This window comes from Hirundo rustica, chromosome 6, assembly GCF_015227805.2.
Source record: "Hirundo rustica isolate bHirRus1 chromosome 6, bHirRus1.pri.v3, whole genome shotgun sequence".
Lineage (NCBI taxonomy): Eukaryota > Metazoa > Chordata > Aves > Passeriformes > Hirundinidae > Hirundo > Hirundo rustica.
The window spans coordinates 4,627,402-4,653,588 of record NC_053455.1 but is presented as its reverse complement, the minus strand read 5'-3'; the positions used below and the strand labels follow the sequence as shown (position 1 = coordinate 4,653,588).

The 26,187-nt window shown below is 39.1% G+C and overlaps 1 protein-coding gene across 2 annotated transcripts in view; it reads right to left on the bottom strand.

The window, feature by feature from the left end:
* Positions 1 to 26,187, bottom strand: part of ARID4A (AT-rich interaction domain 4A) — a 46,419-nt gene that overhangs the window by 6,398 nt on the left and 13,834 nt on the right. Inside the window, exons 6-20 of one of the 2 annotated variants that reach the window (XM_040067211.2) lie at positions 25,112 to 25,191; positions 24,917 to 25,011; positions 24,204 to 24,336; positions 22,837 to 22,916; positions 21,115 to 21,191; positions 19,584 to 19,750; positions 10,438 to 10,510; positions 8,057 to 8,151; positions 7,649 to 7,746; positions 6,019 to 6,247; positions 4,184 to 4,434; positions 2,652 to 2,849; positions 1,440 to 1,524; positions 1,144 to 1,276; positions 915 to 977 (exon numbers count right to left, since the gene is read on the bottom strand). In XM_040067211.2, the coding sequence (XP_039923145.1) occupies positions 915 to 977; positions 1,144 to 1,276; positions 1,440 to 1,524; positions 2,652 to 2,849; positions 4,184 to 4,434; positions 6,019 to 6,247; positions 7,649 to 7,746; positions 8,057 to 8,151; positions 10,438 to 10,510; positions 19,584 to 19,750; positions 21,115 to 21,191; positions 22,837 to 22,916; positions 24,204 to 24,336; positions 24,917 to 25,011; positions 25,112 to 25,191 (1,857 nt within the window). The remainder of the gene's footprint in view (positions 1 to 914; positions 978 to 1,143; positions 1,277 to 1,439; positions 1,525 to 2,651; positions 2,850 to 4,183; positions 4,435 to 6,018; positions 6,248 to 7,648; positions 7,747 to 8,056; positions 8,152 to 10,437; positions 10,511 to 19,583; positions 19,751 to 21,114; positions 21,192 to 22,836; positions 22,917 to 24,203; positions 24,337 to 24,916; positions 25,012 to 25,111; positions 25,192 to 26,187) is intronic. The other variant, XM_040067212.2, reaches the window with a different exon arrangement.

Here is a 26,187-nt window from a genome sequence, read left to right as displayed (position 1 = left end):
TTTCAGTAATCTATGGTGGCAACATCAGTTTACAGCAATAATTTTAAATTTTAAAAATCCTGCACTATCCAAAATATTGCTACAGCTCTTATTTTTACCTAAAATTTCTATGAAACTGCAGTAGTGGTGGTGCTGTCAAGAGTTCAGGAAGCATCTGGATGATGCTCTTAACTCAGGTGATTTAGTTGAAGTCTATGATTCTCCTACTACTATTTCTCAAATAAGCCAATACAAATGAATTCTATTTTATTGCAGCAAAAATAATTTTACAGATTTCCCTGATCCCATGGAACTGCCTCTCCCATGTGATGCTACAAAACGAAAAGACATTTCTCCCCTCCATGCAGAGAAAAAAAACCCGACCCAAATGCAAAAATAAAAACCTTCTAAACCCCAATATGGACATTTCATTGCTAAACTATTGTACAAAGGATGCACCACATGGAGAGCAAGCATTAGTACATTACCAGAAGATTATTCAGGGACCTGTACTAAAAGGAGACAGTGATTTCACTTCAGTTCTTGTTCAGAGAGGCTTAGAAACACCAAAGATGTGCTGCCATTTGTGTATAATTAACAGCTCTGCTGGATGATGGAGTATTGAGGTTGAGGACTTAATTAGCACAATAAAGACTATCATTATAGCACTGGATTTGGTCTGCTCAGGACTGAAAGGCTCTGGCTGAAGAACATGGAAATGACTTGTACAGTCACTGCTCTCCTGTGAGCAAGCTGTGCTCCTCAGCAGTGTCAGCTCAACTGCTTACTCGATAAAATTTAAAAGGAGAAAGGGAAAAACAACAACAACAAAAAAAAGGTTAAAAAAAAAACCCTAAAAAAACCAAAAACCAAACCTCTTTTCAAAAAGGTACTGAAAAAGCCTCCAAAGCATACACAGGGCTGAGATCACTCACCGTTTGATCCTCTATCAGAATCAAACATTCCTGAGCTACGTCTGGTCTGCCTGCGAGGTGTTGCTAAAATTAAAATCGAAAGGATTAATTTGCATGGAGCGGAAGGAGCGCGCCAGAGCAGGGACCTCAGAGCTCACATGCAGCTCCAGGCCACCAACACCACCCTGGGCTCCAGCTGGGAATGGTGGGGAGCACACGCTGTTCCCTGCGCCTCTGGAGCAGGATTTACCTTCGCTGTTGGGCATCTTGGGGAGGCTGCAGGACGTGTTGGATGGGAGAGTGGATTTCAGAGGGGGCCGCCCACGCTTGGATTTTTGCTTCTCCTCATCCTTCTTCTCCTCCTTTTCACCATCTTCTTTATTCTGCAGGGGAAACAGTGGATTTTTATTAATGTTTCACTGCTGATTATCAAACCTTTTGCTCTATTGAAAACTAGACTGTGGACTGAATAACTTTTTTTCTTTTTTTAACGGGGACAATAAATCATTAAATACAGTACTACAACAAACTTATTGAAACCATTACTTTTGTTTTTTTCTTCTGTTTTCTCTTTGGTCCTCCTTTTTCCACTGGCCAGATAATGCGATCAGCTTTCACCCACTCATCATATCTGAAAGGGAATGACAACACGCTGTTAACACTGCACATCAAAACGCTGTTTGAAGATGAGGAGTAAAAGACTTGAATTACATAAAAGATTTATTAATGAGGTAGGAAAAGGCCAACACCAGCTTGGATGGGGCTCAGAGCACGCTGGGATAGTGGGAGGTTGGAATGAGATGGGCTTTCCTCTCCAACCCAAACCATTCCATGACAGCAGAGCACGTATTTACAACTCATGCAGTACCTGGCCTTAGAAAGGTGAATGATGTTTCCAGTTCATAAAAAAACCTTTTTGTTTATTTGTTTTTATGTTTTATTCTCTCATCCTTATGGGAAGAGGGAATGAAGGTACAAACTTCCTTGTCTGTCAACAGCAAAGCACTGGAACACTCAGGGGACTGAGCCAGCTCTAAAGTGTCAGGCATTCCACATCATGCATACAAGAGTTTTCACCATAGCACGTCTCAGCGGGAAAATGTACCTTCTTTTAAAAAAAAATATAAAGTTTTTAAATTATGGCAACAAACTGGATGAGATTTTGAAAAGCACAAACACACTAATGCTCCTAAAAGTATTAATAAGGCAAAGGGAACCTGTAAATATTTGGGGAATATTGCCACACTCAAACTTCATGTTGCCATAAAGAAATTTGCTTGTAGATTTGGAATACCCCAAGTTATATACCAGAAGTATATAAAGTGCTATAAAGACTGGCTGCCAGGAGAAGCATTTTTGCAATCACAGTTAACATTCATTACATTTTGTTGCCAAAATTCCAGTGCTTAATAATACACTTGATTGTAAACACCTTCACCATTATCAGTGACTTCCTTAAGGAAGGTTTGCTAGTGCTAACACTGACAGACACAATAAATATCAGGGACACTCCTGGAAGGGGTGAGGATTACTAAAGCAGATGGACATTTGGAAAAATACAAGTATATTCTGACATTTCAATGCAACACTATGAATAAAATCACCAATATTGAAAAGTGAAGAAGTCAGAGCCTGTTATGCTGGTAACTCAATATGGAGCCACACATCACTGACCATCTCTCAATTTCCTTAAAACAAAAATTTCTTTCGCAAATAAGCCTTTGAACAAAGAAATGAAAGGCAGTTTGTTATCCTCACCTTACATTCCAACCGTAGTAATGAACTAAATATAAAACCTCTCCATCATCAATTTCTGTGCTTTTAATACTGGCTTCATAAATTTTTTGAGTCTTTCCACGTCCGTATTTTACTTTCACTTTGGTTCCAGTCAGGCAGGGTTCTGTGTCCTCCTCATCCTCTTCACCTTCTGACTCTCCTTTGTTCTCAATTTCTTCCCTGCAGTAAAATGTATTTTAAATGCCCACTAATTAGTGACAATCATATTTTAAAGTTTAAAGAGAGTAGAAAAAGGTAGAAAGGTAGAAAAAGGCTGCAAGAGAAAAAAAAAATTCCTTTTCTGCACCCTGTCCTGTCTTTGAAGCTTGCTCAGAAGCAGGTTTTTTAAATCAAAAACAGAACTTAAGGAAAATAGGTCTAAGTGCCAAGAATATCCAGAAAGTTTTATTAAAATTTAAACACAGTTTATAAAGCGTACAACTACCTTAAAGCTTAAAGACTATTTTTTAATATTTTGATAATACAAAGAGGAATAAAAGTTAACTCAGTGTGTCTCTCCTAAACAGCACAAGAAGAACTAACTTCAGTTTTTGAAATATTTGACGTTGACACATTATTTATAAGAAAAGGTACTTTTACAATTGGCTCAACATGCTACAGTTTATTAACTTCACATAAGTTTGAATTGCCATCCCAGTGATCCTCTCATGGACACAAACACCATTCCATTGGAAAAAAACTTGATCACAAAAGTGTTCAGCCAAGCTTGGAAGAGTCTGCACAACTCTTACTAGATACATTCACCTCTTATCACACCTTTAGCTACTGTTTAAATATAATACTCAAACATATTTTAAAGAACTACAATCTAACCTATTTTTAGCTAGAATTCCTTCCCTACTTAAGGGGGAATTTAGCATAATTTAGAAGTTACTCTACAAAAATGTCGGCAAGAAATAAAATACTAAAAAGGACTTTGGGTTTGCTTTTAATGAAACAGATTTGCTGGCCTTCAGTGAAAGATCAATTATCTTGTGGCAAGCAGCTCAGAGGACAAATAACTCCCACACAGCTCAAAGAAAACTCTTTGATGCCTTGATCATCTGACATACAATAAAAACAAGTTGTCTGCAGCTTCACCAGCCATCAGCAAACCCTTAAAAGCACAGGAGAAGAGGAATTTGCCATTTCTGTTTCAACTGCTCAGGGAAGTGTCTCCAAGCTGTTCCCATCCTCACAGCACCTGACAGACTTGCAGCCTGGTCAAGTTGGTGTCTGGAGGTATTGGTGTGATAGAACACCAACACAGCCTTGGCAAGTAAAATGACAGTGAAAAATACTGCCTGGCATCGAGCACAAAAAGATGCTTCCAGAAAGTACAGCAGGCTCTGTATACAAGCTTGAAATAAAATGTTCCCTTCCCTGTCTGTCTGAGTGAATAAGGTTTCTGATTTTCACACTTTAGTGAGATCAAGTCTGTGTCCTTCTGCCTGCAGAACAGCTCAGTCATGGCACAGAGAAACTCGAAGGAGGTGATACAAGTCAGTGTTTACCTCTCCCTCTGCCTCTCCTCCTCTTCATCTGACTCTTTATCAGAATCCTCCTGTTTCTTCATTTTCTTCTCTTTTTGCTTTGGTGTGCTTTTCTTCCCTAGTGGAGTTTCATTTTCTTTCTTTTCTGCGTTCTCAGGTGTTTCCTCTACATCTTTGTTTTCTTTGTTACTGTCTTTTAATTTGTCTTGGGTTTTATCCTCCTCACCATCTTTTTTAGCAGGGGCTGCATCACGGGCAAGTCTTCTTCGTCCCTGGAACAGAAATAAGATCAGTTTGATGACTCCTGTCACCTGCTTTCTCCATAACCTCTCCAAATCTCAGCACAGAAGTGAGACATGCAAATCCTGTAGAGAAGAAAGGCTGGAGTTGACAAAAAAACCCAAAAATATTCTTAAATACTAAAAACTTCAAGTTTTTTTTATCTGCCTCATTTGGAATAATGAGGATGAGTTTCTGATTAACTGCTGGAGGATTTCAGGACATTTGTTTGGACCTGTAATGTTTGTTGCTCTGACAGAATGGGCCAAAATGTCTTGTTCACTTACAGCAATAGCATTATTTAAAGTGCTTGAGGGGAGGCATCTATCCCTTCAGCATCTTCAATCCTAACACTCACCTGTGAACATCACAGGCAGAAATTTGTCAGCTTTCAAAAACCTCCAAGTATCCCATTTTTAAAAGGCACTTTGAGTACTCAGGCAGCTGCTGTCTGGGACTATCTGGAACTGATTCTTAGAGATCTAGCAAAGGATTATCGTTTGATTTATTAAAAGTCTCTTGACAGGATCATTGCTTTTTAATCAGAACAAAGAGTCAATTATTAAAGAGACAAAGTTCTTACATTTCTTTACCCTTTTTCAAGCGTTTTCGAAAAGAAAAACCAACTCAAAAGTATATTAACAAACTAAGAACAAAGCTAATGTCATGTCAGGAAGTTCACAGAGGCTGATGCAGCTTGGAACAACCACTTTCATTTAAATAGAAATAAAATACATAATGGAAGTCTCAACTTGTGTTTACACCACGTCCTTTCATCTATTAATTTATAAGGCCATATATTTGCTTGAAAAGCTGCTCTGCAAGAATGGCATTTTAGTTACACAGAATCTTCAGAACTTGAACAATTTAAAAGCAGCAACTCTGGTCCTTCAGTAGTCATACTCTACTAAAGAACACAAAATGTTCTTTTAACATAATTAAATGAGTGCTACAGTCATACTCCAGTACCTTTAAAGTACTTTCTGTATTCCTCATGGTGTTCAGTATCCTCCAGCTGATGGGCCCAATAATTTGATCAATGTAGCTACTAATACAACCCTCACCTCTACAGCATTTAAAGTCAAATGAAGGCTAAACTGAATTGTTCCTCCCTCTACTTTTGTCTATATACTCTAATATTTGGGTCCTTCTTCCATTAGAAGAGAGACTGTGATAAAAACCAACTCAGAGAAATGGGTCTTCCTTTGATTCTTAGATCTGTAGCAGGTTTTTGATATTCCTGTTTCTTGCCAGAAGGCTCCAGGTTCCACGTGCCTGTGGAAATCCTCACTCACCACCAACACTGTCCTGCTGTGTTTCACTGCTCTGATGGTAACAGCTCCAAACAGCTCCCAAGCCATCCCTGAACCACAGCACATCCAACCCAGCCTGAGCCAATCACATGTATGGTGTGAATATGAAAGAATTAACACTTAACACTCACAGAGTTCCACACTTGCACAAGTGCACCAATTCCAATGTGCAGCTGTTCCACAGGGAAAACTCATTATGGAAATTGTTCACTGCACAAAGGGGCTTTGTTAAGGACTAAACACAAATCAGTTCAAACCACTCACCCTTGGGGATCTTAGTTCAATTTCTTCTTTCTCACTTTCACTGCTGGAATAATTTTCTTCTGCTTCTTTTTTAACTTCTGTGGGGGGCATTTTTTGTTCCTCTTTCACACTTTCCTCCATTGGTTCCACGTGTTTCTGTGTGTCTTCTACCACTTTTGGTTCATTGTGATGGATGGTCCTAAACTGAATGTTTGCAGAACGGCAGTACTCTTCAAAACCATAAAGATACCTACAGACACAAGGAAGGTCCCATTTTTATTTCAAGGTTCATTTTCTATTTATTGAAGTGCATAAAACCTATTTTCCTGCTCAGTAATTTCAGGAAAATGATAATAAAAAGAACAGCAACCAAACAAACACAAATATAAAAGCTAGAGAAGATTTTGAAGTGGAACAATTTCAAGTGCAATGCTGAAAAAGAATACGTAGTGGTGCTCCTCACATATTTAACTCCATCCCCACCCAGTTAAGAATTCATGACAGTAATCCCAAGCAGGAGCTTTTTTTCTGGAAAACTGCCTGTGCACACTCTAATCCAGTTATAAGTGAGAGAGGTACGAATTAGCTTAAATTCTTATTATTAAGAATTAGAATTGCTAATTCTTAGCAAGAATTAATATGCAAGCTGCAACACACTATCACTGTCACAACACATTTTCTTGTGTCCAAACAACATCATCGTTATTTCCACTGTAACAGCAATGCAGTACACATTTACCAATTACTCTTTCCAGGATAAACACTCTTCTCTGTAAAATACAGACCTTAAACATGTGCCCAGTTCAAATCCCACTGAGGGTAGTCTCAATATTGTCATCTTCATCGACATTAACATGAGTTGAGTCATTAGTCATCCCTATTTCCGTATTTCCTTAGGTTTGAGTCAAGAGAATCTCATTCTTCCCTTTTACTCAAAAAGCCCAATTGTTTCTTGTCAGACTTCCAGGAGGATAAATAATAGAAACAATTTTTATTTAGAAAACGAGCTTGGAAAATGTCGTTCCTGAAAGCTTTCCAATTCAAAAGTTACAACACAGCTGAAAAGCGAGGGTCAGAAGAAAACGATTTATGCATTTGGTCTTTGTAAGCAATGATTTTACTATTTAATAACTGTCACATCCACCATAGCAATGCACAGAGTTAAGCCCTAAAGTCATCATCTTACAAATTCTGCAAAGATTATATGTAAATATGCAATCTGAAACATGTCTTTTTTCAGTCAACACCACTCATGAACTTAAAGTAACTGGTATAAAATTCTCCTCAATGCATACAAGATCTAAAGATTAAGGAGTCTGTTACTGTTAAGTGCTTTAACTTGCAAAATTGAATCTACCAAAGCTTATTTTATAAATTTCACTGGTGTAGTCTGAATTGCCATCAGCACATGAGGAAAGTGGAGGTTTCTTGGCAAAAAAATGAGCAGAATTCTGATATACTGGAGCAACAGGAACTCACAGCCCTGAGCGCTCCCTCCTTTCCTCCACATCAAGCACTGGAAAATGCTCAGAACTGAAGAATATCAGCTGTTGGCTGCAACTATCATAAAATCTCATGAATACTGTACATGCTACAACTAGGAAAAAAGAAAGGAAAAATGTTTTTACCATTATCCAATATAAGAACTTACTTTCTATAAGCAGTTTTTACATTGTAGGAAGCAGCCGAGTTCAAAATAGGAATGCCAAGGTCCATATAAATTTGCTTCCATACAGCACCACTCTCAATCTTTGAGGGGAAAAAAAAAAAGAAAAGAGGAAGCTTACAGGTTTTGTTGAATAAGAACATTAAGGAATAATATCTATCAGAACTAAAAGCCGAGCTTTTTATAACCACTGAACAGTTTGGGTTGGAAGGGACCTTAATAAACATCCAGTTCCAACCCTTTGCCATGGGCAGAACACCTTCCACCATCCCAGGTTGCTCCAAGCCCTGGCCTGAACACTTCCAGGGATGGGATATCCACAGCTTTCCTGGACAACCATTTATAGACACGAATGAACAGATATATTTAGTTCAGGGAACGTCCAGCACTTACATTGTCACACCCACCCTGCTGATAAACCAGCCTAAAAAGTTTGAAGAGATTAAGGTCCTTGTAGCCCAGAACCGGTGGTTTATTGATAGGAGTACCTGAATAAAATAGAACAGAAACAAGTTATCCCAAAGAACAGCAAGTTGCCCCTTCCATTCCTTTAGCACACATTTGATTACAAGTATCCTTCTGCATTTTAAAATCTGTATTTAATGGCTTAAGGTAGGCTCCCAAATCAGTAAATTCCAATCACCAGTTAAGGCTTCACCCTCTTTCAAATGCATCATTATCTCTGGGTGGTTTATCAGACTCCCAGGTTTATTAACCCTCATCCACCTGGCCGCATCCCACTGCTCCTCTCACGAGCAGGGAGGAAAGCGAGAGCTGCAGGAAGCTCCAGAGAACACCTGAGGAATGCTGGAATAGAGCAGTGTGTGAAGAGATTAACTGAAAACACCGTGGGCTGAAAGGAACGAGGAAGAAGCAGAGATGCTGGATTAGGAAGAGACACTCAGGCAAATTGTCAGAATGTGGAAAAGCACCAGGCCTTGACCAGACATGAATATTTGGGACAGTTCCAGGGAAAAGAAAGAACTCAAATTAGCTGAGTGGCAGTGACATAAAGAACAGCAATTATCTGCAAAAAGGAGAAACCAGAAGTGACTTAAGGCAAGTAGCTGCATACGTAGACAATAATCCTCCCAGCAAGGAAGAATATCATCAAAACTCCTCCCTGCTGCTTCGTATCTTCCCTCATCTTCATGCAATTATATTTGGCATCATTAAAATAATTTTATAGGACTTCGGGAATACTGTCATCATTCCATGAATCAAAACATTTATACTGAGAGAACAGAATGTGGAACAAATCTGGTGGGAACACGAATCTTGCTATAAGGACAGAGAAGGAAAATAATAAGCAAACAGGCAGGAGGAAAGTCCCAGTCCTGGAAAAAGTCCTGCACATTGCCCAATCCACATACTGGCTTAAAGAATATTTCATGGACTGAGTCTTCAAATTCAGCACACAAATGCTTTCCTCTTTTGTCTTCACAAGGTCCTGACATCCCTACTTGTTTTGTAGTCTGAGAGTGTTTAAGAAAGAGAATGAGAAAGGAAGGAAACAGGGAAGTGGGAGGAATCAGGCTACATGAAAGGAAAACTCTGGATTAGCCCAGCAGCAGAGTGATCTCTTTTTTTCCCCTTAACTTAGCCTTTTATTCTCCTAAGGCAGCTTATTCTCCAGAAACACTGGTTATACACACAGGAGGCCTTCAAAATTATATTGGATGAGCTCCAGAACACTTTGCTGTAATACTTGCTCGATTTCTAAACCTCTGATAAGAACTGGCAATACTTTTGAATTATTCTTTTTTGATTCTGTGGTCCAGAACACATCTCATTAGAAGGCATACACACCATCTTTTACAAAGGCAGCTTGATTTCCCCATTAATTTTAACAACCTCCCCCCCTCAAAAAAAGAAAGGGGCAAATATTCAGACTCTGCAAGTACCTCATATTTTACCCTTAGCTCTGCTTATTTCAAATTCCAATACATCAGCATTTGCTGTACTTTGTGCTGCTAAGGAATTACCATTTCAGGTAACTGCTGATTAGAGATCAGAAAGATAAAAAATAAAGGAAAAAGGGCAGTAGTTACACCTGTAATTTACCTCCACACCAAGGCTACTGCAGGATGAAAATGGTATTTTAAATACATGATTGAAATGGTGACTTCATGAAAAAAATTAAACAAATGTACTCTAAAGACAAAACTCCCTGCAGGCTTGAATATATATTTTTTAAAAGGAGCATAAATCTTCCATTCTATTGTCAGTCTCATCACAACTGCAAATGCCTTATGCAACAGCAGCTCTCCCAAGGCAGCAGGTACATCCTGCTCCCCATGCAGAGCACGTGCACTTCTGACACAGCTCTGAAGCCATGACTTGAACTATTCTAATTTATTAAGTCTAACTTAATTCTGTATACAGACAGATGTTTAAAATTCACTATTTTATTGTTCTAGCTAGAGGATAAAACAGAATCTTTGAAGTTGTCTCTTCAGGTACCACTGCTCGGTTTGTGCACGGAGGTTTGAGGATGGCACAACTCCAGTCTCTGCTGGTTGGATTTCACCATCCACACACAGACTCCACAGCTTCCAGCCTGGATTAACAGCAGCAGAGCTCTCAGCCAGGGCTGTCACAACCAGAAATCAACCAAGGGCTCATTTAACAGGCGTTGTGAACATAAAAAAGGCTTTGTGAAAGCAAAACAAAACCAAAACACCTCAGGGAGGATTTGAGTTCCCTTTGAGTGCTGTGCCATTAAAGAAGCGGACTGGAGATAAAAAAAAAAAAGAAAGAAAATTCAGTGTTACCTCTGTCTTCCATAAACTTGTAAAGCTGTTGGAGGAAGTTGTCCCTCTCTTCAGGATCAAGCTCTTCCTCAGGCTGTGAAAATAAATGCAGTCATAAATGAAAACAGCAAATATGTAAAGTAACCATTTATTTGTACAAAAGCCTAAGAGCAAGAGCTAAACACAAACCATTTCCCGTTTGGCCCTGAACCCATGCAATGGTGAAATATGCAGAAAACAAAATTTACTCAGGAAGACTGAAGTGGTACCACAGGAGGAAAAAAAAAAAAAAACTGCAGGTCAGGGGAAGCATCAGCTCATGACAGAATGAATGAGTGACCCTCAAAATGTAAACACTAAAACACGTAGCATACCTGCCTAACACAGAAGAGGTCTGGTATTTACAAGACTGAAAGAATTCACAGGAATTCCAAGGTGCTTTTTTTTTTTTGTTAGGTTCTTTCTGTTTGTTTGGGGCTTTTTTTTTTAACTTATTTTCCTTATCCCAACTTCAGCTCAGGCTGCAGAACAATTCTTTCTCCAACAGTACCTGTTGGAGATGCTCCAGAGAGTATTTGTTTTGTAATTATGCCCCAATGCTTGATTTCAGTCTTATAATCAGAAATGCCTTTAAAGTCACTTCTATAATTTATTATTATAAATTCCTTAGTTTTACACCTTTACAACCTAAAGCCTCAAAGAGATAAACACTTACTAACTTTATGGCAAGGAATCCACAGCATGAAATAAAGATATTCCTTTCATTCCAGTGAAAATTATTTAAAATAAAGTAAATTTATTGCGGCGTGGAAGAGGCAGGGAGAGGAAATCATGTGTACATATCTTCATGAAAATTTGAAATTCTAGCAGAGACAAAAAAAGAAAAGAAAAAAGAAAACCTTTTCCCTGCAATGCTTTCTGCATGCCACTTTCTTCCTGCCAGCCTGGCAGTTTGCACAAGGCAGGCTGCAGCTGTCTTCAAGGAAAGACGTACAGTACGTGTCAAAAAATCTTATCATTACGTTATTAAAAATAACAGGAAAGTGACAAGCAGCTCCAGAAGGAAACCAGAACAACAATTTAGATTTCAGTCATCTCTGCATCCTGTAAACTTTAAGCTTCGAGGCGAGGAGATCGGCAGGGAAATGGGGATGTACATGCCAGTGGTTTGCTAACCAGCAAGCAATCTGCCCAGCATCAGAATGAATCCCAGCCCTGCCTGCTTCACTGAATTCTGAGCTTCTAAGCCCAACAGGGCTCAGCTACAATCAGGCAGAGACAATATGTGTGCCTTACTTCATTAATTTTTCTTCAGGAATAATTGGAAGAAATTAAATGTGTAATCACAACCCTGTACAGCATCAGTTACCATTTGCTCAGCACATTACAGGATTATATAAGGAGAAACAGTTATCTATAGAATTAGCATGCTCTTCCAGGTTATCAAGTGAAGTATTGCTATAGAAACCACAGCTTTTTTTCTCCCCATCTAGACTGCAAAATAACTTCAAGATCGAGAAATTTCTACCATCTACTGTAATGTTTACTGACTGAAGGCAATACAGCTCAAACTGTGCAAACTAAATACATCTAATAACAGCAAACATTCAGAAATACTTCTGAATAGTTGAATTAAAGCCATTTCTTCTATGTGGGCACAATGCCAAACCAGAACTGTGGGTCAGAACAGCAGAAATGTAGGCTAGAAATAGCAATATTGCAGCCAGAATTTAACCCTTCCACTGTGACCAAGTACTTCCAGCTGAAGAAAAGCAAAAAGGAAAGATGAAAAGCTTTTACATCTTTATAGGGTGGGGGCATAAAACCTTCCTGCAATACTCATCCACCTGTGTGAGATATCCCAAATTCTGCACCTGCTTCTCTCTGTTGATGGTGTAAGAGCCCCTTGACAGAGGGAGTCTGAACTGTGCCTGGCACCAATGCCAGAACAGGCACCAGACCCTTCTGAGAAGTCACTTGAGGAAGGCCTGAGTGACTGTCACCATGGAATAAATCATGGATCAGCTGCTCTTTTGATTCTGGCCAAAATGAGAAAGACCAACCCTTCCTGGATGTGCTTACTGCAACGTGAGGATGAGACGTCGTTTTCTTACTAGGGTTATCTGTTTGGAACTGGACATAAAAGAACTCCCAGGAGTGTCTGCTGTTCTGAGTTAGAGCTGAGTTCTATTTTAGATGTATCAGCCATCACAAAATCTTAGAATGGGTTGGGGTGGAATGGACCTTAAAGACCATCTAGTCCCAACCCCCCTCCATGAGGGTTCATCTAAGCTGCTGTAAATCTGCACCCAAATCAAGGAAACACCTGAGAAATGTTGATGCCACAATCTGTGATCACCATCAGGGAGCAAATGGAGAGCTGAAATTCCCAGCATTGATTTCCAGCAGGAACCAGGATGACAGTGCTGCTCTCAAACTCACTGCTACCATCCAGACATTCGTGCCCATTTTAGACTGGGGATAAATAAATTCACAGCGATAACTGTCTAAAACCATTTACTGAAGACAGTTCTGTCTCTTCATTTCATTTTTTTGTTTTACCAATGCTGCAAAAAGGGGGAGACTGTAGCCAAAGGTAAGTCCAAAGAGGCAAAACAACATAAAAATCTCAAGCTGCAAGAGTTCAAAACTGAGACCTTTCTGCTGTTCATCCAATATACATAGCTAAATTCAACATCAGATTTTTTTTTTTAGTTTCAGGATGAGAGGCCGCATTTTATTCAAATGAAAATAAATGAAAATCTCCAAGATGCTAATTTTCTAATTAAAAGATTGAAATTTTATGGGTTTGAGATTTTTTTCCTCCTTTCTGACAAGCAGGTCACATCTGTTAGGGAACACTGGAAACAGTAAAACAATAAAATTGACCATGAATATAATCCTTTTAACTTTGTATAATGGGCATGTTCCTTTCCCAACTCCATTTCTTATGGTCTTCCAAACAACATTATCAGCATTCATGTATTTTCTAAAACTATATGGTAAACACCAGCAACATGAAGCACACAGAAACGTGTAGAACACTTGTAACTGATTTTGCTTCATTTGGTTTTGAGGCACCTAATTCACCATGAGCTTTGCCTCTGTCCTTAGCATGATTTTGAACAAGAATGTGGCTCTGTTATCCTGACTCATCATTTACTCTACAGAAATATGTTAAAGCTTCTGTGGGTGCCAACCTTCCGAGCTGAGTGGGAGCACAAAGGATGAAATAGTTTCTTCTACAAAAGGAAGAATGAATCTCTACCTACAAGCACGCACACCCTGAACTCAGGCAATCTGAGGTGGAGCTACCAGGGACAGACCTTTCTTTTATGTTATAAATAGAATGACAAGACCATAAATGCTTCTGTGAAAGAAATGCAGGTGAAGAGGAAGAGCAGCATACACGAGGTTTGCAGTTCAGAGGGGGAGATGATCAAGACAAGCTGCCAGAATTACAGTTAATGTAATTTTGTTGCTTCACAGTACTTCAATGGGATTTCATCACTTGCACATTTGCTTTCTAACGCCAAGCTTGAAAACTAATTAAGGAAATGACAAGAATTAAACTGATTGCAACAAGTTAACAGCTTTAAACCACGTGGAGATGAGCATGGTCTTAAAACGTTAATTTGTACCAATAAGAACCAGAAATTCCACAAACCAACAATGACTCACTCCAGAGCTGCCCCTCAGTTTGCAAATTCTCTTGGAGTGACGTTCTGAAAATGCCTCTTTGCATAAAACTGTGAGCAAGAAAGTCTTTAAAGAACATTTGTGCATGGCATGATGCAGGCTGTGCTTCACAGTAGCCAGAACTCCTACAAACGCACACAGGCATGAGAAGGAGGATTAGCTAATCAATGTTTAGCTATTTTTAAAGGCTATTCCATGCATTACCCATCACAGCTGCTTTGGGGGGTTTGTATCTATAAATCACAGAATCTTACAATGGTTTGGATTGGAAGGGACTTTAAAAAACCATCCTGTTCCATCTCCTGCCATGGGCAGGGACATCTTCCACTACCCCAGGTTGCTCCAAGCCTCATCCAACCTAACCTTGGACAGTCCCAGGGATGGGGCAGCCACAGCTTCTCTGGACTACCTGTGCCAGGGCCTCACCATCCTCCCAGGGAAGAATTTCTTCTCAGTATCTAATAAACCACTTCTTTCTGGATATCACCCTTCATTAACTTTGAAATGACTGTTTTCCTGTATTTAACTTCCAGAGTCAGCTATTTCAGTGTTATTTTAGGATACAAATAGGTTGCAACAGACAGGGCAATTTGGGTATGATTTTATGTGATCTCCCACAGTTACTTAGAGCAAAGCCTACAAAGGGAACAAGAATTATTTTGAAGCAAAATGTAAATATTTTAATAATTGACTACAGATTATTTGTAGGAATTTCACATCATGCATTTCTCATCCTTCCTTTATGGACTTAATGCTAATAAAACACAGGGTAATAACCTACCATGAGAACTGAAATCCTTGCTTATTTGCAGAAGAGGAACATTGGAAAATGCCTGTGACATCTTCCATTTTCAACAATGCAAAGCAACTCTAACAGATTTTTTTGGATGCCGTTGTGATCAAAGAACCTTAAAAATGTTAGATGAATGCACCCCATTAAACATGCTACACACAGATCCTCCAGGTGACTGTCAGAAATAGCATTGAAGAAAATCCCTCTTAGCAAACACCTGGAGGTGCTACAACTCTTCCCCCAATGAGCCATGGAGACCAGCTAGCTGGAATTTTTTTCTGAAGAAATTCCTCGCCTTTACTCTGGTCTTAAGTGAATGTACCTGTTAAGAACGTGTACTGAAAAGATATTTGAAGTAACTGCATGTCAAGATCTTCATTCTAATGGAATCAGAATGGCTCACAGGGAGACAGAGACAAAACCAAATGTTGCTTACACATCCCCTTGTAAAACAGGGAGTACTGGAATATTTAAGCTTGAGAAACAAACGAGGTGGATCGCAGTGGATTCCACAGCTTCTCCTACCAGCACATTTACCTGTCTGCAATCGTCCACTTCACTACCTTACATTTAGAATAGATTCTTCTTTCTTCTTCCCTGACAGAACAACTTAAATACAAGCAAATACAGTAGTAGATAAAACCTGTTTTGAGTAAAAATTAGGTAATGTTCAATGTTCCAAAAGCTTTTGTTTCTATGTGGAGATACTGGAGTTAAGATTTTCTCTTTTCTTTTAGCTGCAGTGCATAGACTGCTACATGTACCCTCCACACACAGTTGACTGCCTTATTCTGACATGTTGAGAACTGGGTAAAAAGCAAAAACAATATCCAGATTTTTATCTGCATTCAAATAATTGAATGATTCTTTTAATTTTCACTCAATAAAGAATTTTTTACTGTAATACCTCAGGAGTTTTTCAATTTTAATGAAACGTGTTATTAAAACCTTAATTGCTAATGGAAAATAATCCAGGGTTGCACCACGTTATCACCAAAATTCCAGCCATTTGAACATGCTGAGTAGCTCTGTGCAATGCAATCCCTGTTAAGAGTCCATGACAAGCAATTTCCACATTATCCTCCTTCCCAGTCAACTCTGGACCACACAAGTCACTCACCAGGGGTGAGGAGGAGGAGCACCAAACCAACGTCGTGTTTGTTCCCCCTCCTCAGCTCACAAAAGCCATGTAAAGCCTGGAAACCCGGTGGTACCGATTCTACCACCTCTTAAAGATGTCATAAAAGGCAACACACCTAGAAAGACAGTTTCTGTCAAAACAAAGCTGCAGTTTTTTAAGCCAGCTACTGGAAAAATGGCAGGATCTAATGTCACCAGCTACAGCAGATCTCTCTGCTCCATTTTCATTATAAAAGATCCTTCTTCAGAAAAATAGGATCCTCTCCATTTCAGAATTAGACTTTTCTGACTGATTTTATGTTAAGTAGGTCTGTGTCCATTTGATTATTTAATGATGGCCTAGCATGGCTGGGCAACAGGCCCTGACAGCAAAGCTGCTGTGTATACCAAAAGATGGGAAAGGGGGGAAATAAAAAGGTATTTTTAATAATCTCACTCCCATCTGTAATAATATAACCACTTACAGTTCTAAAACAAAAAGTCCACTGAGACTGTTCTGGGAGAGGATGGACAGGAGCTATTTTTGACCTTGATAAAAAAAAGGAAGCACTCTAATAAAATGTAAAATTTCAGTAATTCAACATCTGTATTCAAAAACAGGCAAAATAACCCCAACAAACCCAACCATTCACTTGTCGATTCTCTCTGCAGCCAGCATTACCGCCTTTATATGGGAAAAGAAAATAGAAATTCCTTAAATTCCCTAAATAATGTCTGTTGCAATATCTAGCATGGCCCACAATTAAAAATATGTATTCTAACAGCTGAACCAGGATTTTGACTTAATAGGCCATCATGACAGTTCTGCTATGACATTATCTAAAAAGATTCATATCTACCTTCTGCTACACAGCTTCAGCATGAAGCTGCTCACCTTACATTCCTACTTGTCACCTGGAAATAATGGATTCCACAGCTTCTCCTATCAGCACATCCACCTGCCTGGAATCCTTCGCTTCACTATTTTATATTAACATCTTTCGTTAAAAATAATCTCTCTTTCTTTTACAGGAATGCCTTTTTAAATTTTTTTTTTAAACCACCAAGCTTCCCCCTCCCCCTTCTTTGTTTGAAGCACACAGCATTTTATGCAATAGGCATGAAAAATGGTAATAAAAAATGGATAGTAGAAAACTAGTACAGCAATCCTTGATTTTCAGTGACTGATACTCTGAAATTTTAATCAATGCTAATACAGACAGAGCCATATAGACTGCAACAGTTCACACCCTGCAAAATGTGGCCTATTCAGTCTTTTTCACTGCAAACAGAGGGAAAAAACCTAGAGGATTTCACATTTATGCACACATTTATCTCAGATTTATCTTATCATACCGTAATTCTCACACAGACATCTACTCCATTTTCCAAAACGTTGATATCCGAGCATAAAATTCACACCTAAAAATAGATTCTTATTGTCTTTTTTTTTTTTTTTTTTCAACCTGGAAAGATCTCCCCTGGCTGCAAGCTCCACCAGACAGTTCCCAGATGAGAAACCCAAGTCAAAGCCCCATCCCCAACCAGCACGCTCACATCACAGATTCGAGCACACGATCCTTACCTAGCAGCTGCATTCTTTCAAACGCAAAATGGTTTTACTTCCTTTCTATCTAATCTGCCCACAGCCTGGACATATTTTCAGCCTGACTTCCAAATACTCGCTTCGCTCTCTCTCTCTCCCCGCGCGGCGGCCGCGGTTAACCGGCATTACTTACATTCTCTTCCGCACGGGGGGGAGGGGGGGGGGGTGGAAATTAAAAAATTAATAAAACGAACTAGAGTGGATACTACGGAGAACGCGAGGCGTTAGATGAAAGGCAGAGGGAAGGGCCAGCCCATCTCCGAGCCCCCGGCCAGCCCCGGCTCCCGCGGCCGCTCCCCGCGCCTGCGCCGCGCCCGCTCCCGTTGCCCTGGGAACGCCGAGGCCGCCGCCAAGCGCCATCGGCCATTCCGTGAGGGAAGGGAAGGCAAGGGGAAGGGGAAGCGGCGTTTGACCTTCCTCCCGACACACGGGCCGCGCTGGGGGTTTACTGTTCATGTTTTCGGGGTGTATTGTGAGAACGGCGCGGTGGGGAAACAAATAAATCCCGCAGTGCCTGCCCTGCCCTCCCCGCCCCCCACCTCCGCCCATGCTCCTAAATCCAACATCCAGGTTACAAGCGGAGAGCAGAAACAGGAAGGAATTCTGTAAAGACAGTTTTGATCACATGAAGAAACTGGTTAACTTCATGGAAAAGGAGCCACTTAAAATATTTGAATGCAGAAAAAACTGTTAATATGAACCACGGAATCATATTCCTTGATCTGGGTTGGAAGAGACCTTGAAGATCATCCAGTTCTAATTCCCTGCATGGGGACGCTTTCCTCCAGATCAGGTTCCTCCAAGCCCTGTCCAACCTGGCCTGGAACAATTCCAGGGATCCAGGGGCAGCCACAGCTTCTCTGGGCACCCTGGGCCACGGCCTCAGCACCCACACAACCAACAATTTCTTGCTGATGTCTAACCTAAACCTCTCGTTCAGTTTAAAGCCATTCCCCATTGTCCTGTCACTCCATGCCCTTGGACCAAAGTCTCTCTCCGCTTTCCTAGACCCTCTTTATGCCCTGGAAGGGGCTCCCAGGTCTCTCCCAGAGCCTCCTCCAGGTGAACACCCCCAGCTCTCCCAGCCTGGCTCCAGCCCTTGGAGAAACTTCACCAAGCTGCTCCTCTGGAGCAACGTGCACAGGTCTCTCCTGTGCTGAGGACCCTGGAGCTGGGCAAAGTGCTCCAGTGGGGGCTCATGAGAGCAGAGCAAAGGGGAGAATCCCCTTTTTCATGCAGCCCAAGACACCTTTGGCTTTCTGAGCCATAAGCACTCATTGCTGGCTCATGTCCAGCCTTCTATCCACGAGAACCCCCCCAAGCCCTTCTCCACAGGGCTGCTCTCCACAAATTCCTCTCCCAGTCTGCACATGCCACGACACGTTAGACAGAAAGTCCATCCACCACATCATTCCATGATTCCCAACTAACACGCATGAAGCTCAGTCCTGTATGGCATTTACTGCTTGTGAATTAGCTCATAGTTTCAGTCAACCTCCTGCTTTTGCTTGAATTTTTTTTTTTTTAATCACACTACTGTTTTCAGAAACGAGTTATTTTTTATATAACTTATCCACAAAGAAAAATACAAAAGGAAATTACAAAAGAAAAATACAAAGATACTGTATTTAAGGTGGAGTTAGTGTTGCCAGGCTCAACCTAAGTTTTTTGGGTTTGCCCTTTCTTTTGACCCAGAACCTTTCACTCTTCTCTGCCTTGAATTCCTAGTTTCTGAGATTTGTCTCCAGTTTCTTCATTGGGTAACAGGAGACAACTTGCCATTGCTCACAAATCCCAATAAAGACAACTGTGGCAGAGAGAAGAGGAACAGGACTGAAAAAACACCGAAGTGAGCTAAGTCTGAGAACAATACCTTGGAAAGTCCATGATTTTCAGGCAAGCAAGTTATTAAACTATCACTGAAAAATGACTGAAATTGTCCAGACTCACCGCTCCTTCCTCTGTTTTCTCTTCTCTTTTTTGTTCCTCTTCATCAGTTTCCGCAGCAGCTCCATCCTCCTCATCACTGCTGGAGGACTCCAGAATTTCACTGATGTCCATTTTCCAGTTCCGAGGAACACCCTTGGTGCTGAGAAACGTGGTTGCCTCCTGTAGCCCTACAGAGGAAAGGGCCCTGGCTTTACCTCATCTGCAGCGTTCACAGTCACAAGGCATTTTTTACTTCCTTCTCACCTTCTTGTAAATCACAACACCAACTTAAATGCAATGAATCCATCACAGATCAAGCACCATGGCTTATTTTGCTCTTTCCAAAATATCCAGTTTTAGATTGAAAATAAAAAAGAAAAGAAAAAAGAGCACTGCCCAAAGAGATGTGACATTAATGTTCAGAACAGAGGGAAAACACATTAGTGAGTAAAGGAGTGATGGGACAATGGAAATACCTCAAATTCTTTTCCTTGAAGAGGTACTCCAAGGGTGGAAAACAACAAAGCAAAACAAACCCAGAAAACCCCAAAGTCTGCCCCTTGGTCACAATAAAAGGCTTCAATAAAGAAGCCAGATAAACACCCAAAAGAAGAACACACTGCAATGAACTGTTCAGTGTTACTGGAGAAGAAAAGGCAGTTTTTAACACTGCTGACAGAAAAACCTCCAGACACTGGTCTCAACTCTTTTTTTTTCAAAACCATTAGTACCTTTGGTTCCAAAATATTCCCTTGCAGCAAGGAATGTCACAACCCAATTATGTTCTGCACAGGAAAAAACTGCCTTTCTTCAATTTATCTCAAACCTGGCATCTGCTATTTATTTCTGGCTGTTCTCAAGTTCTTGTACTGTGAAACAGCTATTAAGAACAAAGTAGAAGAGAAATCACGTAATATTAGACAAATCAATCAAATCCACCTCAAGCTTTCATTTGAAGCATTTTAAATCTTGACTTGTAAGGAGCTGCTCCACACCTTTACTCAAACCAGATGCTGCTGTCGAGTGGGGACTGTTTATTGCAATTTTGAATAAATACAATTAAAACATTTCTCCTTAACACATTTCATGCTTTGATGGATTGTGGTATCCATATCATCCATCCATCTAATTCTTTAATTATATTTTTAAGTTAAGTATTAATCACAGTCTGTTGTTGTTATGAAGTTTATACCTCGCTGTCTCGGTATCTTTAATGTAAACAGAGTGTTTGAGCAATAGCACAAACTTTTAGCATTAGGAGAGGTAACTATATATTCCACTGTTCACTGACACTTAAATTACTCTAAAAATATTCTATTCATTTTCCACAAATTTAAACTGGATCAAAATAATGAAATAAAAATCAAATAAAGAAGATTTCTAATGATACAGCTATATCTGAAGTTTCTCTTATTTCTCCCACTGAAAATTGCTTACAAAATGTCCAAGAGCAAGTATCAGAAATCAACAGGTAATCACTTATCAGCAAATGTTAAAAGAACCTTTTTATGAAATTACTTCTTCTAAACACCTAGAATTTATTCTAAATTACCTTTTTTAGGAGAGCACTCTGATTTTGGTAAGTTTTGAAGATCTAGTTCCTTAATGTCTTTTCTTGCTATTGAGTAACTGTAAAAGAACAAGGTTTCGTGATTAGATCACAGAAAAGCAAGCATTTGACTTAGAAAAACAGCAATTTCTAAACTTTTCAAGAGTTATCATTCACTTGCAAGGTCCTTGCTAACAACTAATTGCCCAAGGTACTTGTTATTGTATGGTCCAAATACAAGAGGAAGTTACCCAGGGTGAGTTTCCTATCTTTGAAATCCAGGCATTAAAGTATCCTCAAGTAATTAGGAAAACTTTGTAAATGGCTTTATTTTAATTGCTTAACCTCCACAAATTTGCAAAGGTTAAACACGCAGGCAAAACCAATTCTCTGAACTGAAAATATTCACAAGAATCAACAGCTGCTCTCCAAAACAAGGATCTAGCTAAGAGGACAGAAGCAAGTGAAGCCAATTCCCAGATTTGCATTGATAGATAGTTGATTTTCATTTTTAATTTACAAAAGTGCTCTCACAACAAAACATATGGAGGTTGCTCTGTTCCAAAGTCACACTGGATATCCAGTCACAAGAAAAATCCTAACCAAATTACAGGGAAAGCCTTAAAAGTGAGTTAGTCTAACACTTTTTTTCCCCCTTTTATTATTTCAGAAAATCTGGAGTAAAACCTCAGGAATTCGAGCCTGCCATTTGCTGAAGTTAAAGCCATAATGCTCTGAGAAAAACAAAAACAAAAAGCCAACAGAGCAAGTCTAGATTTTACCAGCAACATTCAACTTTCTGTACAGAAGGAGCCAGGCCCATCCAGTAGGCTGATGACACATATCCCCATTAAAAGAAACCAAAATGAACCAAGGCTTCAGGTACTTGAAATACATTTCGGTCATCAAGTACTTGCAACCTACTCAAAATCATGGCTAGCAAAAATCAAAAACTGCTCACTTTGAAAGAAAGAGGGTGACAGGCGGCCTTTGGTAAGGAAGTTTTTTGTTAAGACAGATGCAGTGCAATAATAATGAAGAGAAATAAAGGGAAGCAGCCTTTAAAAACACTCCAAAACAGACTTCATGCTCTTAAGAATACATTATTCATTATGTAAGACACACATCTCTGTCTCTCCTCCCTCTCCATTTTGGAGTGGAGGATGGACTAACAGGACCTTTCCTTCTTTTTGAAGAAATACGATTCAGTTTCTGTAAACATTTTAATTAGCAATTTTATTTAAATTCTCCTTTCTATTAAAAAAAAAAAAGGTAGATTAAACCCATATAAACTATCTAAACAGCTATGGACACTGGAGCAGTGGAGGTAATGAGGCATATACCCAAACTACAACTGACACCCATAAAGAAGGTAATTTAAGGCAGTAAGGGAAATAACTAATACCAAAACTCACTTTAAAGGATAGAAATTATGTTAAAAAAAAAAAAAAAAGGGAAAAACATCCAGATGTTTACACTTTAAGTTGTTGATATTTTTCAATAAAGAAGCACCAGAAACTTTCTTGATTCAATGAATTCTTATTGTTACACACAACAGAAAGAAGGGTGAGGAAGCACAGAAGAGTCAGCTGGAAATGCCTCCATTCAGCATTACAGAAAACTGCACCCTTTCCTTTTGTCAGAAATAACATCTTCAGGAGCAATATGTGACAAGTTTCCCAGTTTCCTCCCACAGATCTCTAATCAAAGTGAGCTATCACTTACAATTTGGAATCTGCAAAGGATCGAACTAAACACTGGTCCTTTTTCACGGTGACATCGTCATTGCAGCTCGGTGACACAACCTGAAGATTCAAATAAAATATTCCTTTATTAAAAAAAACCCAAAAAAGCTGATCTTGAAAGGAAAGAAAGATAGACTGCAGGAAAACTGCTGTTTTCTGTTTCTTCTATTGTATTTTCAGCGTTGGGTAAACAAATCTACTTCGATTTATACTACTAAGGCCAACAACAAATTTCAAGAAGGAATTTACCCCAAACTATTGACATGCTATGTACAAGCCAAAAAAGTCTAAAATTTCATTTAAAAACTGATCTACTGAAGTCACTTGTTCACAAAAAAAAATTAAAAGCATCTATTTAAAAAGTCACAAACCCAGCTTCTGATTTTTGGCATTTAAACAGAGACTTAAGTTGGTTTTTTGGTTTGTTTCATTTATTGAGGTGTGGATAATATAAACCACTGTGAAATCCAGCACATTTTTCCACAGCAGTATCATCTCTAGGTCTAAAGAAAGTGATAAAAATGCATTTGCAGTATTTAATAAAAATGCATTTGTATTACCACAAACAAAACAAGTTGGTTCTGCTCTAGATCATATACAAGCAGAGAATGTTAGATGCAAATATATGACCTCCAATAACTTAACCTACCAGTTAAGAACCATGTTAAATAAAAATCTGTCATTAATAAAGGGAGCTACAACCAGAACATGTACAATTTTAAACTGGGGTACATACAGGTGGATAAGGCAGTGTCAATAGTTCACCCTACATTACACCATGTCTGAAAGTTTTGTACAAAAAGCAACTTTTAATATGCACATATAAACTTTCCTGTGTGTACCAATAAGATGCAAAGTGCCCTTACAGTACAAGTCTACTTGAACTTGTGTTTATTTAATGTATATTTATTATCAGCAGTGCAATGAACACCTGGATCATTTATAGACAGCCAAATAAAAATAAGCACCAACATCTGCTCCTAGCTGACCGCTGGTACAAATGCAAGCATCAAAGAAATTACTGTTTCATAAAACTGAAAGTCTAGGGAAAAGACAATTACTTTAAAAAAAAATTAAAATCCCACTGCAATTAAAATTCATAAATCTTCTTAAATTGCCTGGGAGTACAAGTCCTAACATATTATTTTTAGAAGAAAAGTATCATTACACACCGATCATTTTGTATGCAGTACTAAAACATTTTAACGTCATGAAACTTACACACAAATGTTAATCTCTGCTTTCCTACTCCTCACAGATACTGCGAAATACACTTGTATTTTTAGCAAACATGGGAGTAGAGCTTAGCCTGACTACATTCACAGCTTTGCTGCAAAAGGAACTCACCAAAGCTGGGTACCAGTCTGCCTTCTCTGAATTACAAGTCACACTCACAACCTTGCCAAGCAATTCATCGTTGAGGCGCCTCTTATCTTCATCCTCTTCTTCACTACTTTCTTCTTCCTTTTCATCTTCAGTACTGAATTATCAAAATGTAAAATATTTTAAAGTTTGTCTGAAGTTACTACTTGAATACCAAAAAGAGCTTACAACTAGATTTTTCCTCTGATTTTGCAAAGCTTCAAAAACAGTTATAATTTTAAGAGCTGAAATTGCTGGAAATACACTTAAATATTAAGTGCACTTACTCAGTAAGAGGAATTTTGTAGAAATTCTTTCCAAGCAGCAGTATTTTGCAACAGCATCAACTTAGCATTGGAGACATGATTCAGGTTTTGATTGTGCAAAGACGTGAAACAAAGAAAAATACTCTGGACCCCAAAAATTAAAAAGCACTTTTTTTTTTTTTTTTTACTGTGTTCAATATAAAGAAGGTTAAAAATCCTACATTTCCTATTAGATGAAAGAAGCAAAAATGTTCTTAAGGGTACTAGAGGAAAAAACCCTTCAGTTCCATAATATTGCCAGCATATAACCATGTCTATCAGCTGTGCACAAAGTTCAGGTGACAGAGCATTCAGACCACTGCAGCTTCAATGGGACTGCTTCAGTTTCAGCAAAGGACACCAGAAGAAAAGCACAACACACTCAAAACTCACACAGGAAGAGAAGATCTTCTCCCTCTATTAGATTTCTTCCCAATTACTGGAGTTCCAAAGTGCTCTGGATTGGTTAGTGGCAGTTGATCAAGTGTCTACATGGAAAAGGGGGAAACAACAATGGTTTGCAATATCTTGTTATAAAAAAAGATAAGGATTAACTATTCATTTTGAATTCCATGTCCATTGTCTCACCTCACTTTCTGCAAAGTGCCTTTCTCCCTTCAAGCATAATGAAGTTCGTCTCAAGGTCCTTTCATCACCGTCATCAAAAACTAGGGTGAAGCCAAGAAAACACATCAGTACCAGCTGATCAGATCTCAATCCAAGTCTACTGTTTATCTCACAATCAAGAACATTCTCTAAAGCATCACTTTCAAGCCTAATTTACTCACTCTTCAGTTCACAAGCAAAAGGAAAAGTCAGTATTCAGGACTCAGTCTTGGAATAGATTTTCACCCAGAGACTCAAGCCAGTACAAAGTAGGGCTTTGGATGTAAAAGTCTCAGTGTAATTTAGACATTCTTCTTATCAATACAACTGCACATTTCAAACCACAGCTCCAGCTGCACACCAGTTACTATTATCTAGCAATCTCTGAGGTTTGTTTGGTTTTGTGGGGTTTTTTCCCCACCCTATACATTTATTCCTTACTTATCATCATTTAATAAATACGGTACCTTTTACCTGTCCTCTTGCTATGAGCAATCCCACAAAAAGACCAATGGAAAGAAAAACAAGTTTTCTGATAAGTTTTTGCTACGCTATCAATGCCATCTTACAAACAGATCAGGATAGTGGAAACCTGCAATTCCAAGTCTGACCACTTCATAAGGAATATTTAGTACACATCCTGTTGTGTTGTATCTCATGAACAGGAAGTTCCATCAATATACAGCAGAAGAAGGCTGGAATGCTATGAGGCTACTGCAAGCTTTGCCTGAGGAAAATCTACTCTTCAGTTTAAATAAAACCTCTTGATGAAAATTTCCTTGAAGAGAAGGAAGCAAGGCTACCAATTCCCCCTGACTCCAAAGAGCAAAGCCCAGGTGGCTGCAGGCTGGAATCCCAGCAAGGTACAAGTTTATTTGCATGGGGTCAAAGTGCAAACCAGAACACTTCTCTGTATTTAAACTACTTGAAACAGGCTTTGTGCACTAGTAAAAGAAAGTTTCAAGTGTTGTGCATAGCAGTATGGTAATTTTGGCATACTTATAAAATTAATTAAGATGGATAAGATAAGCTTTAAGGTTCCTCTATCTTCAAAGTAA